Here is a 14,021-nt window from a genome sequence, read left to right on the forward strand (position 1 = left end):
CCTATACCGATAGTGTTATCAAATGCAAAAGTTATATAAAAATGCAGTCGGGCTATTTTAACTTCCTTTTGAGCTGTTTTGCGGTTTCTCGGGGTTCGTACTGAAGCTCTTCATCACCTAAGTGCAACGCCGTATCACGTGAGCTACTGAACAAACCTACTGAATTAGAAAACTCATGCATATGAAGTTGTATATATGTGACGCTAACCTTCAAATGCATCATTTTTCAAATCTCGCAGCATGTTAAAATTGTTTTGAATTCATAACAATATTCCTCAAGTAATTATGTGAAAATTAGGATTTACTAATCGAAACTGTGGAACTGCATATCATATTTTGTGTGAAAAGGAATAAAAGTTGTGGGAGTTTTACTGCCTCTAGTGTTCATGTGTATGTTTTTTGAGAAATGTAGGTAGAGGCACATATTTCCAATGAACCTATGTTGCTTGAAAAAGACGGTTGCTAACAAGTGGCTAACTGGGAATACGGAGGTTGTTGGTGACATTAAACATCATACTATAACAGGAAAACTCATCTACTCACTAGTCTACTTTCACAGCCTCACTGTGTTTATAATCAACAATTTGAACTCAAACTTCAAAGAGTTGTTAGAAGCTTAGTGATGGTGACCTTAAAGTTGTGGTATAGTAGTTTGTTTATAGCCTAGGTTTTTACTTCTGGTGATTGTATTTAAGCTTCAGAATTCATACAAGTTCGTGTTAATTTGTCAAGATTATCATGATGAACAAAATTTGTAAGAATCATAAACGTTTTTGGGTTACAGTTAGCATCACCATGGTTCCCTCGACAAAAAACTAATAGTTCAATACTTCCCCAATAGCTCTCTCAAAAAACCCAATAGGATTTTTCCATCGGGCAGCCAAAAACCAATGGAAAAATACTATTGGGTTATTGCTAAGGGAACCAGGGTGAGTTGGCCTACAAAAATACATAATCACTGCAGCACTCTATTGACAGCCACTAAAAGTAGCCATGTATTCTGAGTAAATAAGATTCTATAAGCAAATATCTTACAAATACAAAATTTTTCCCAGCATGCATTTAATTCCTTAGCTGCTAGCTATCCAGTTCCTCTCTTTCATTTTCCGTTCTCCTCCACTCACAGGAAGTACAGCACTCGTTTACAGCTTGTAACTTTGCTATCCCAGTGTTGCTTTGTGGCCAAGATGCTTGTTTTGTGTGTTTCCCATGTTCTTGAGATGAAGGGCATATTTCTTGTCTACTTCCTGTCTCAGTATAACGCCTATAGCTGTAGTCATGGATTTGGGACTAATACAGTTTCACTGAATAATACATGTGTCTTTGAAATAGCATAATTGATATAAATTATTCAACCGTGTCTCCAGCATTGTGTTACGTTTCCAGAACTTCCTGCTGAGAACGTAATGGACATAGAGGTCACGTTGGTCTCAAAATTTCAAGAAAATTTCAAAACAGCTGTCATTGTGTTGCAAAACTGAAGCCTCGTGTTATATACTCTCTTATGGACAGGATGGATGCTTTTCTTGTCGTTGGCAGTTTAACGTGACTGTTAAATTTTTCATCTGTTAAAGTTATTGTGATGGGCATTAAAGGTGCGACAGCCTTAAGACTGCTTTTTGCAGCACTTGAGCGGGCACTGTAAACTGCCCTCACATCAAGTGTTTTTGAATTTGCCATGTGGCAGTAACAAGGTCATTAACTCCACTTCGACGAGAGATAGAAACAGCACAGCAGTAGGATCCCACACCCTCCGTCTGTCAATTTCATGCTCTCTGAACCAAAGGCTGTGAGAAGAAACTTGCAGAACATCTTGGATGGGGACGTCTTAGCTCAAATCCTGTGGTGGCTGCTGAGTGTGTGGGTATATGTTTTGTTGAGTCTGCACGTTTGCTAGTATGTGTAGTTCACACTTGAATAAAATTGAGGGAAAAAATCATAATAAAATGATTGTAAGCTTAAAAAAATTCAAGCAACATTATACAGCACATTTCCAAGTCTCTGTGTAGTACTGCAGCTGTAGTACTGTAGGACTTATGTAGCTAAATATATATTGTTTTAAGAAATGGATAACGTATTGTACAGTAATTATATTTATGTGTGTGTGTATATATATCCATTCAAACATATTGTTGCCATTGCTATAGACTCACCTAACTACATGAAACTGAATGGTGTGACGTTAAATCAAAAAGAATATTTTGCATGTCACTCTATATGATTAAATAGTCACACCATAGTATATGTATGTATACTATAGCATGTAGCATGTAGGTTTAATTCAATAAAACAATATTCATAAATTCAGTATTTATAATTTTCTAACTTCTAAGGTGAAATTTTAATGAACTATAATTATTAAATTAATTTACACAAACCATGTATTTTGCTGCTTAAATTTTTTTTTTTTTTGTAAAGTATGCTTGCACACACACATATGCTGTACAGGTGCATCTCAAAAAATTTGAATATCATGAAAAAGTCAAAAGTCCAGTATCTCAAAATATTAGAATATTTCCTAAGATCAATCAAAAAAAAGATTTGCAAAACAGAAAAGTTCAAGTTCTTTAAAGTATGTTCATTTATGCACTCAATACTTGGCCGGGGCTCCTTTAGCACAAATGACAGCATCAGTGAGGTGTGGCATGGAAGCGATCAGCCTGTGGCACTGCTGAGGCACTATTGAGCCTTCAGCTCTTCTGTATTGTTGGATCGACTGTTTCTCATCTTTCTCTTGAAAATATCCCATAGATTCCATATAGGGTTCAGGTCAGACATGTTGGCTTGCCAATCAAGCACAGTAATATCATGATCAGCAAACCACTTGGAAGTGGTTTTGGCACTGGGGGCAGGTGCTAGAGTCCTGCTGGAAAAGGAAATCAGCATCTCCATAAAGCTTATCAGCAGATGGAAGCATAAAGTGCTCCAAAATCTCCTGGTAGACGGCTGCATTGACTTTGGACTTGATAAAACACAATGGACCAACACCAGCAGACGTCACATCACCCCAAATCATCACTGACTTTGGAAACTTCACACCGGACTTCAAGCAGCTTGGATTCTGTGCCTCTCCAGTCTTCCTCCACACCCTCAGAAAAAAAAGGTACAAAAGCTGTCACTGGGGCGGTACCTTTTCAGTCCCAAGTGTTTGAATCGGCTTTGCTTGACAGTAGTCTCAAGCTTGCGGTCATCCCTGTTGTTTGTGCACCTTTTCCTATCCATTTTCTTCCTTCCAGTCAACTTTGCATTTAATATGCTTTGATACAGCACTCTGTGAACAGCCACCCCTTTCAGTAATGACCTTCTGTGACTTACACTCTTTGTGGAGGGTGTCAATGATTGTGTTCTGGACCATTGCCAAGTCATCAGTCTTCCCATTATTGTGGTTTCAAAGAACAAGAGATACTTGGAATTTGTACTGTAGGGATGGCCATTTAATGAAACTCAAATGTAAATATTCTAATATCTGAGATACTAGATTTTTGACTTTCATGAGCTATAAGCTCTAATCAGCTAAATTAAAACAATTTTTTTTTTTTAAATGTTTTACTTTACATGTAATGAATCTAGAATATATGAAAGTTTCACTTTTTGAAATAAGTTACAAAAAAAAGAACTTTTTCACGATATTCTAATTTTTTGAGATGCACCTGGATATATGATGTGTTTGTGTATGTGTATATTCAGGATAACATTTACAAAACATTTTCCGAAGTAAAATAATATGACATTTAAAAAATATTGGATGCTTTTTGTTCTATTATTATTTTATGGTGTTATGCTAAAGCATTTAGTGTGACATTCATAATAATTTATAATACTAAATATATTTCATATTCATATGTTTTAAAGTATATTTTAAATAAGTATATATTAAAGTATTTAAATATATTTAGGGCAAAAATATGTACATTAAATATGTATGACAAATCTGTTACTATCAGAAGAATTTTGTTTTTTAAAGTTTGGTTTGTCAGAAGTTGCAAATGACAGATTCTAATAAATATTGATAGTGTTGAAATGCAAAAAAATTAAATAAAATGCCTAAATACTAATTAAAACAATTCATGTGTACTTCTAGAAGTAGTTTAGAAAGTCTTCCGGATGATGATGGCCATTTCATATTTTTAGAATATTTTAGAATAAAATTTTAGAATAAACTGTCACACCATATGACTGTTTACAAATCCTGACAAACTTCTCATTGTTAAAGTCTACATGAACTGGAAGTCATAGTCTTGTATTGTAATGTGTTTCTCAGTGAAGCAGAATACTAAATTTGAAAAAAAAATAATAATAATTGAGGGCGGGGCTTGATTGTAATGCACGTCTTTAAATTCTAAGATTAGTTGTAAAAAACAAAACAAAAAAAAAACTAAAATTAAATAGGGTCAGGTTTGATTTCATGCAGAATTTAAAGGTCACCTGTCTGTGTTTATGCATTGAACAAAGTGATTTTGAAATGGAGGACATTTAAAGAATTAGCAGGGCTAGTTATCCTTTTTTAGACAGAGGCTCATAAATGGGTATTACTTTATGACCAGGTAAAATAGATGCAATCAGACACTTGCATGCGAAAGTAGAGAAATGGAGGAAGGCAGCGAGAAGGAGGAGAAGGAGAGGGGGTGGGGCGAGGGGAAGGTCAGAGTGCAGCTGTGCATGATAAAGATGTTGGCGACTTGGCGCCTTCGTCGGGATTCTCTGCACGCAGGCCAGATATTACCTCTTTCTCCACATGTAATTCCAACCCATTCCGCAAGACACGCGAGCTGAAGGAGGTTGTTTAACTCCTTCATGAGTCAGAGCGAAAGGATTAGCTTTTCATTTAAGCCTGTAATCATGGCTACTCAATGCTAACTCTCCCAAGCACAGATTGGAGCTGGCCATCTAGGTCAGGGGTTTTCAAACTGGGGTCCAGAACCTCAAAGGGGGCCGCAAGGGGGTGCTAGGGAGTTTGTAAAAAAATTAACAGAAAAAAAATGTAATGCAAGTTAATGTATGCACTTAAAGGTGCAATAGGTGATTGTCTTCAGAAACATTTTTTGTTATGCTGGTTGAAAGTCTCTTCACATTCCGATAGCAATCATTAAGTTACGTGGTCTAAATGTATGTATATGTATTTATTAGGGCTGCCCCCTAATAGTCGACTAATCGTTAGTCGACCAGAAGAAGCTTGGTCGGCCAAAATTTTATTAGTCGCTTAGTCGCAGAAAAAAAAATCCACAGGCGATTTCACACAGTCAGTGACGGACAGATCGTTAACGGCTAGTCTTTGGTAATACAGTACATCGGGCAGGACATCCAAACGCTCCTCTATCATTCATCGACCTCACATATGGCTTATCATCTGAAATATGTAATAGCCTATTAGCAGCTTTACATGGCCGCTCAGTCTAATGTTAACCTAGAGGAATGTGCGCTGTTCAAGTGTTTGTGCAGAGTGTGGAAGCTGAACAGTAGCTCACTGCAGGACAGATGGAGGCGCCGGTGCGCTCATTTGATCTTAAAATACTCCTAATACATCTTTCGAATCTGTAAAGACTCTACATTTTTTTGTGTGTGTATTTGTGTGAGCATAATACCGCGCTTATGTGAAAGCAAACAGGATGTGCTTTCTGCCGTCTCGGTCTGTGAACTTGAGCGCGAAACTCCGTGTATATTTTTGCCTTACAGACATTAAAAACATATCTATATCTATAAATGTCTACTTTAAAATGAAACCATTCAAATGGAAAACAAATTGTCATATTATGTAATCCATATGAAACATGCATACAGGCGCATCACTACTGCGGAGATGACGAGGCGGTGTCGCCGACTTCATCTCTGAAGCTGAAAACAAAGAAAGCACTAGTTTATCAAATGTTAATGCAGTCTCCTTACTGTTTTTCACTGACATATTTATAATCATTACTTCTGCCGGTGTGCTGTGGCAAGCTTTATGCGTGTCCTAATAGTCGACTAACCGTTAGTCGACCAGAAGAGGCTTGGTCAACCAAATGTTATTAGTCGCTTAGTAAAACCAAAGAAGAAACCAGTGTATCAACAAATTATTAAAATGTTAATGCAGTCTCCTTACTGTTTTTCACTGACATATTTATAATCATTACTTCTGCCGGTGCGCTGTGGCAAGCTTTATGCGTGTACTTGAGCGCTTATTAGGCTATGTAGGCAAATAAAGGCTCATTATAATGATTTAAATGGTTTATTATTAAGCGTGCGATTAGTCGACTAATGCTTCAAATTAACGACTACTAGTCGACCAGAAAAATCCTTAGTCGAGGACAGCCCTAGTATTTATTAGTGCTGTCAATCAATAACAAAAATTAACTAATTAATCGCACATTTTTCTGAAATTAATCGCGATTAATCGAGATTAATCCCACCTAACATTAAAGTTTTTAAATATACTTTTATATTGCAATAATTTCACATTAAATCTTCAAATTAATGTACAAACAACATAAAGACAGTATATGTTTTATATTTGTTAAATGCCATTTTTTTATGACTGAAGGCCAGTATCAATTATACTAATACTGATTTCTCTATAAAATTGCCCCCCTCCCAATATTTAACCATTGACTATAGCCATTCAACATTACAGTATAATTGAGAGCAATCAATCTGAACATTTATTAGACTTTAAAAAATAACTTCTAATTTAAGTGAACTTAAAACATAAACCCATTATAATAAATGTCATATTTACCTGTGCCCTTCAGCAGAAATATACAGAAATTTAAATTATCAAACACTAATAGACATTACAGCAGCTGGTTATTAGGTTATTTTGGTTATTTCTTTAAGAGCTGCCGCTGCTCAACGTGACGTGGTTCTGACAAGCATCATATTTTCTCTCAAATCTTTTTTTACCTTTTATGACCAGTTCAGGTCTTAAAGTCTCTATTAATGAGCTGACGAGTTAAACCGGGTGTGTTAGATGAGTGTGACAGTGCTGGGCTGCTCCAGGACAGTTTTGAAAACCATTTCAGAGACATGTTCTTGAAATGTGACGCGTATAAAATATATTACATGCATGCACAGTTTTAAGGCAGCTTTAATTGCCATTTTGGTAACTTCATGACTTAACTGACCACGACATTGCATGCACGTAGTTTATTTCGCGCTTTGATATGAAAGGATACAGGCTACAGCGCGCCGGAGCCTTTGTGCGCGCAATTGAAGAGCACGCGCTGCGAGCACAGTACCGTTTCCGCGCTCGCTTGACTTGCGCCTGGCGCTGAAGTGAAGTGGAGCGCGCGTCTGAAACGTCTCCCGTTCTCAGTCGTTCTGCGACTAAATAAATGCACTTCTTGTCAAGAGAAAAAGTGACAGAAGCAGCAGTTGTGAGTGGGGTGGCCAACCCTAGCCCCACCCCTGCGTTAATTGCGTTAAATATTTTTAACGCGTTGAACTGAAAAAATTAATCGCCTGCGTTAACGCGTTAATTTTGACACCACTAGTATTTATATATTCTGTGGAAGGCGTAGGACCAAGAAATGTTTGTTCCGAGCACCCTGTTCCTTCCTGGTATTGTAGTACTTTTACTAACTGTACTATAAATTTTTCTCACCAGTGAATGACACATGATGTATTGTAGTAATGTTGTCTCTGGTTGTCTGGTCTGTGTGTGCATATGCATTCAGGCGGCGTGGCTTTGTAGGCCGATTTGCAGGGAGGGTGGGACTTTCGCTTTCAGTGCTATGAGGCTAAAGTTAGCATTTTCCAAGATGTCCTACTGTACCTTTAAGGAAATTATGAAGTTTTTGTTGTTGTTGTTGTTTTTTATTTATTTTTTTACATTCAGCAAATATGATACTATTACAATATTGCTTTGTAAAGTGCAGAAATCATAAGGGTTTGGTAGTACAGTCTTGAGTATTAAGCAATATATATATATATATGTGTGTGTGTGTGTGTGTGTGTGTGTGTGTGTATTTATACATATTCGTTTTTCTTATATCATATAGAAATTATTTAAAGTATGTTATAAGTGTGTTTTGCATACATTTATATCTGACATAATATAAATTTATACAAATATCAATGTTAATGCGATACTGAAACACTTAAGATATTAATGAAGTGTGTGTATGTGTGTTATGTTCTGATTGAAAACAGAATTTGTTTAAATTTACTTTATTTAAATTATTTATATTTGTATACATTTATATTTATTATTTATATATGGTAAAACTATTTTAAAGTGTTAATCTCAGATATGCTTAATAAATAGAAGATATTTTAGAGAATATTAATAATGACAATTTGCTTGAAAAATTAATAAATATAAATAAAAATGTAAATTTAATTCAAATGCATTTCAAATTTGGAAACAATTATCTTGTAGTCTTTATAATATCACACTTAATATATTTTTTTTCTCACAGACTTTTTCCTAACATATTTAGGGGTCCTTGGCATCAAAATGTTTAAAATCCTAAGGTTGTCCTCAGGTCAACTCCTGGAGGTCAAGTTTTTAATGTCTCAAGATGGTACCACCACAAGCTATAATGTAATGTATGTTGTAAAACAGGACAAAGATCAACTTTGGGGCTATATATTGGAAGACTGAACTTGAAAATGTGAGGTTGGATGTGACGATGTCCTTCCCGGTGGCCGTGGTAACTCGATTCACGTGATTAGATTGTTATTAGTATTCCATGAGGCTGATCATCTACTGATCTCCTCCGTCTGTGAGATTTTGAGGACATCAAATACGTGAGGCAAAAGCTGCTTAGTTTGATGCATAGACCAAGAGGAAGGGAGGGTGGGTTGGATAAAATAAGTGAAAGAAAAAGAACGAGAGAGCTGATGAAGACAAATCTATGAAAAAATCCTGAGCATTGCATAGACTAAAAGCAGACAGGCAGAAATTTGGACGTATTCGCTGGTTTTCACTCAACTCGAGCTGAGCTGCTTAAGATCGGGGAAGAAAAACTCCCATAACCCTTTCATCCACCTCCAGACCCCAGCATCTTCTCCGTTTTTCCTTCCCTCACTCAGTCCGAATCTCTCAATCTCCGGTGGCTTGCCAAAAGACTTCAGTCAGCCGTTTCTGCTTGGCTACCCTCAGTAAATCAATCCTGCTGATTGGGTCTGCTCTCTGACAGGGCAAGGACCCTGACGAAGACTAAGAGAGATGTATACATGTCGCTCCTGGTTACAGTCACCTGGCTTTAGTGGCTTGGATTGGTGGGAAGGGCTCTAAGTGAAAGGGAGATGAATGGGAAAGGCAAGGTTATGTTCAGAACGGGCTAAATTAAAGTTTTAGGTTGAAAGCGAAATGTGTTTTTCTTCATCGCAGGCCATGACATTTTGAGTATCTATAGATTGGTGGCTTCTGCTTTCAAGTGTGTGCATTTACATTTGCATGCCGGTACATATGTTGAGTGGAGCTCGCTGCTTCTCTAATCTCAGAGTACCTTTGGGTGTGTTAAATTCATCAGTCATGCAAATGAATGCAGTTTATGAGTAGAATAATCTACCTCCTGCTCTCTGGAGAACATTGCTTTCAAAGAAGCACCATGATGGGATTTCCGCTTACCCTCTACAGATGCAGAGCAACCAATCAAAAGTACGGTGTGATGTTATTTCTGTTAAAAACATGCTAACTTTGTCATCTTTCATTTTCTCATACATGTATGTGCATGCATTACAGATGTCTGTATTTATTAGCATATTTGTGTTTTTCATTCTTTGGCAGGAGAATTTCAACCCAGAATGCAAATTCAAAGAGAGTGTGTTTGAGAACTACTATGTGACGTACTCCTCCATGCTGTACCGCCAAAGCCAGTCTGGACGCTCGTGGTATATCGGCATCAACCGGGATGGCCAAGTGATGAAGGGCAACCGCGTGAAGAAGACCAAAGCAGCCGCACACTTCCTACCTAAAGTCATCGAAGGTCAGATCAGGTTTAAACTTGAGAAACATTCAGATTAGGGCTGCATGATTAATCTAATGTGATTGTCATGCGCATCTTGTCAGTAAAGCTGGTTCTGTGATCAGTAGTAAATCTCTATCACGTGCTTTCAGATGGAGCAATATTTACTACACAGAGCCGTAGTTCACTGACAAGCTATGCAAAATCGCATTCATAATCGCAGACGATATTATTGTGCAATTATGAAATCGAAGATATCGTTCTGTGATTATGAAAGCTGTTTGCGTAGCTTGTCAGTGAATGACGGCTCTGTGTAGTAAATGCTGCTCCATCTGAAAGCACGTGAAAATACCACATTTAATAACATGTGTTTACTCCAAACTCACTTCATAAGGTCAGTCGAGTGTTTTAAATAAATCTTTCTTTGAGATTATGTGGCTTCTTACACAGAATAAGGCACACAATATTTCATAGTATTCTAAGCAGTGATAAAGGCTGTGTCGATTTAAATATACTTCATTTTAATGAAAATTATAATAAGAAGAACTCAGATAAACCACATATTGCCGTAGTTATGACCCTTTTAAATCTTCTGTTTATTCAGCAACCACTATAGGGATTTCCTGGATTTCTTCTGCATGGTGTATTTGGAGTTTCAGTGCGAGAGCACCCTCTGGCCTTCAGATGGAGATTCACTACTGATCACAGAACTGTGCTTCACTGAAAGATAGCATGACAATTGCAGCTTCTGCCTAATCGCGATTTATCGCCTTTGCGATTTAATTTCGATTAATCACGCAGCCCTAATTCAGATGCAGAATATACAGGTGCATCTCAATAAATTAGAATGTCGTGGAAAAGTTCATTTATTTCAGTAATTCAACTCAAATTGTGAAACTCGTGTATTAAATAAATTGGTGGGTTTTTGTTAAATGTGAGCCAAAATCATCACAATTAAAAGAACCAAAGACTTAAACTACTTCAGTCTGTGCGCACTGAATTTATTTAATAGACGAAATAAATTGTTTCACAATTTGAGTTGAATTACTGAAATAAATTAACTTTTCCACGACATTCTAATTTATTGAGATGCACCTGTAGATTAGCAGAGACTGACATTCCCAGATGGAAAATCTAACTTAAAGGGGTAACTGTGTTTTAGTTTCTAGCTGGTTAAAGCTTGTCAATAGCTGGTCCAAACAGGCGATAAGCTAGTAGACCAGTTTGGATGGTCTATTAGCAAACCAGGTGGTCAAGATTGTTTTTGGAAGATGGTGGCTGGCCAACCAGCTAATAAGCAACAAAGACTAACTAATAACCAGCTTGCACTGACTAATGCATTATATTCAGCTTGCACTAGCATAGACTAGCTAATATCTAGCTTGCACTAGCTTAGACCCAATAATGACCAACTTAGACTAGCCATCTTGGACCAACTTATAACCAGCTTGCACTAGCATAGACCAGCTAGTAACCAACCAATCTTAGACCAGATAATAACCAGCCTAGACAAGCTAAGGACCAGCTAATAACCAGCTGCCCTAGTTTAGACCAGCTAGTAGCCAGCTTGCCCTATCTTAGACCAGAGGCCGGTGGCATAAAAGTTTAGACTAGTCTTAAAAGTTAGTCAGCAATTTTTTTCTTAAAAACTGGTAACAATTTTTTACATTTGGTTACATAAAAACGTAGATTAGTCTAAGCTGAATCCAAAATATAAGACTGATTACCCCTTGGTTAACTGCTAGTTGGTCAAACTAGTTCTTAAGACACTATCTTAACATAGAGGCTAAGTTTATGCAACTGGCCCCAGATAATAACCAACTAATAACCATTCTGCACCAACTAATAGCCAGCTTGCACTAGCTTAAACCAGATAATAACCAGCTTGCACTAGATTAGGCAAGTTAATAACCAGTTTAGACCACCTAATATACCAGCCTGCGCCAGCTAATAACCATCTTAAATCAGCCAACAACTACTTTACACCAACTTAAACCAGCAAATAACCAGATTGCACTAGCATAGACCAGCCAATATCCAGCTTTGACTATCTCACGATAGATAATAACCTGCTTAGACTAGCTAATGACCATCTTAGATCAACTAACAACCAGTTTGCACCAGCAAAAGCCATCTTACACTAGCTTAAACCAGATAATAACCAGCTTGTGCTAACTCAGACCAGATAATAACCAGCCTAGACCACCTAATAACCATTTTTCACCAGCTAAAGCCAGCTTGCACTAGCTTAAACCAGATAATAATCAGCCTGCACTAACTCAGACCAGATTGTAACCAGCTTCGACCACCTAATAACCAGCTTGTACCAGCTGATCTTAGATCAGCTAATAACCTACTTGCACCAGATTAAACCAGACAATAATTAGTTTAGAGCAGTTAATAACCTGCTTGGACCAGTGAATAACCCGCTTGCACTAGTTTAGACCAGATAATAACCAGATTGCTCTATATCAGGCAGGTTTATAATTAGTTTAGACCACCTAATAAACAGCCTGCGCCAGCTAATAACCATCTTAAATCAGCTAACAACTAGCTTACACCAACTTGAACAAGCAAATAACCTAGCATAGACCAGCCAATATCCAGCTTTGACTATCCCAAACCAGATAATAACTTGCTTGGACTGGCTATTGACCAGCTTGAGCCAGCTAATGACCATTTTAGATCAGCTAACAACCAGTTTGCACCAGCTTAAACCAGTCAAAATCCAGCTTGTACCAGATGTCATAGATGAGCTTATATCCAACTTTGGCCATCTTATACTAGATAATAATTAGTTTTGTACCAGCTAATGGCCCTCCCAATATTCCAATTAGTGGTCCAAACACGGGTTTTTCAATGGCAGATTCTTTAAGTTTTACATTGCACTATTCCAGAGACTATAACTTTAGTTACTCTGTTGTTGCTTTAAAAAACATCAGTGTGTCTTTGTTCTTCTTGTTCCCTCAGTGGCCATGTACAAGGAACCTTCACTGCATGCGCTCGTAGCGGAGCAGAGTCCTCCACGCAAAACCGTAAAGACTTCAGACTCCCCGTCTCACCAGAACGGCAGGAAAGAGGCCCCCAGTGCTGACGCTTCATAGCACAGGGGGCACACGCAGGGAGGGTGAGGGACTACATAGACACTGAGAGCTCCATTTTACTTCATGCAGCGAGGGCAGGAAGAGCTGTGTGAGCGGCTGTTAGCTGTGGGTTTTTGAATGGGGCAAGATCAGACAGATGAGCAGAGAATCCCTGCCTCTCTCTGTCGAACTAGCTCACATATATTTCCACTGACCCGGCATGACACCTGAATTCCCCCCCCCCCCCCCTAAACATGTTTCTGTGCCCCCACATGCCCTACTTGAGTTCTCTCACAGTGTCAGGCGAAAAATGCAAACAATATCCATCCTAACTGAAGAATTCAATTGAATTTTCTTTCCCTACGGTTTCTCTTTGTTTGAACAAAGAGTTTTGGTGCAAGAACAAGAGCGAAGGAGAGAGAGGTTATTATCCAATATCATCATAATGATTCCAGCAGATGAGACCCTCGCTGGTTCATTTTTTTCCTGCCACCACTTTGCCAAAGGCTGCTCTGTGCCAGTCATAACTATGGGAAGGAGTACAGTAAAATTTGTTTTTATTGGACCATTCAAGGAGGATCCAGTTCTATTGGTCAGCAGGTGTTGATTGATTCCTGCTGGGCCGCTGCCAGGGAAGCCAATGGCGTCGTGCAGAATATGTGATTGGGCAGCTTTTGAAATTAAACATAACTCTGTAGTTCTACTTTTTTACACTGTCTGATATTCTCAAAAACAACCCGATGATGATGATAATGAGTTTAGATTGAATCCACAACTCAAACACATCTGTTTTTGGTTTAATTATGGCTACACCTGCAGATTGTAAGATCCAAAAAAAACTAAACTAAATTCTCTTGTGACGACTCTATTCATGTTTAATGGCCAGTGGGCTTGAAGCGGCATCCGTATCATTGGCAAACGAGTGAAGATTATTCGGGGCAGTTGTTTGATAGCTCTTTGATGGAATTCTTACAGGGGATTACATGGAGTCCAGCCATGATTGCTTGAATTATTTACTCCTTTTCCCAGGAACGTTCAGCTCATTCAAGCA

At 37.9% G+C, this 14,021-nt stretch overlaps 1 protein-coding gene across 1 annotated transcript in view; it reads left to right on the plus strand.

The window, feature by feature from the left end:
* Positions 1–13,215, plus strand: part of LOC107720691 (fibroblast growth factor 11-like) — a 60,495-nt gene extending 47,280 nt beyond the window's left edge. The window contains exons 4-5 of the mRNA XM_016528487.1: positions 9,710–9,908; positions 12,858–13,215. Of these exons, the coding sequence (XP_016383973.1) occupies positions 9,710–9,908; positions 12,858–12,991 (333 nt within the window). The 3' untranslated portion in view covers positions 12,992–13,215. The remainder of the gene's footprint in view (positions 1–9,709; positions 9,909–12,857) is intronic.
* The last annotated feature ends 806 nt before the right edge of the window (positions 13,216–14,021 follow it).

This window comes from Sinocyclocheilus rhinocerous, unplaced genomic scaffold (genome assembly GCF_001515625.1).
Source record: "Sinocyclocheilus rhinocerous isolate Xijiao unplaced genomic scaffold, SAMN03320098_v1.1 scaffold603, whole genome shotgun sequence".
NCBI lineage: Eukaryota > Metazoa > Chordata > Actinopteri > Cypriniformes > Cyprinidae > Sinocyclocheilus > Sinocyclocheilus rhinocerous.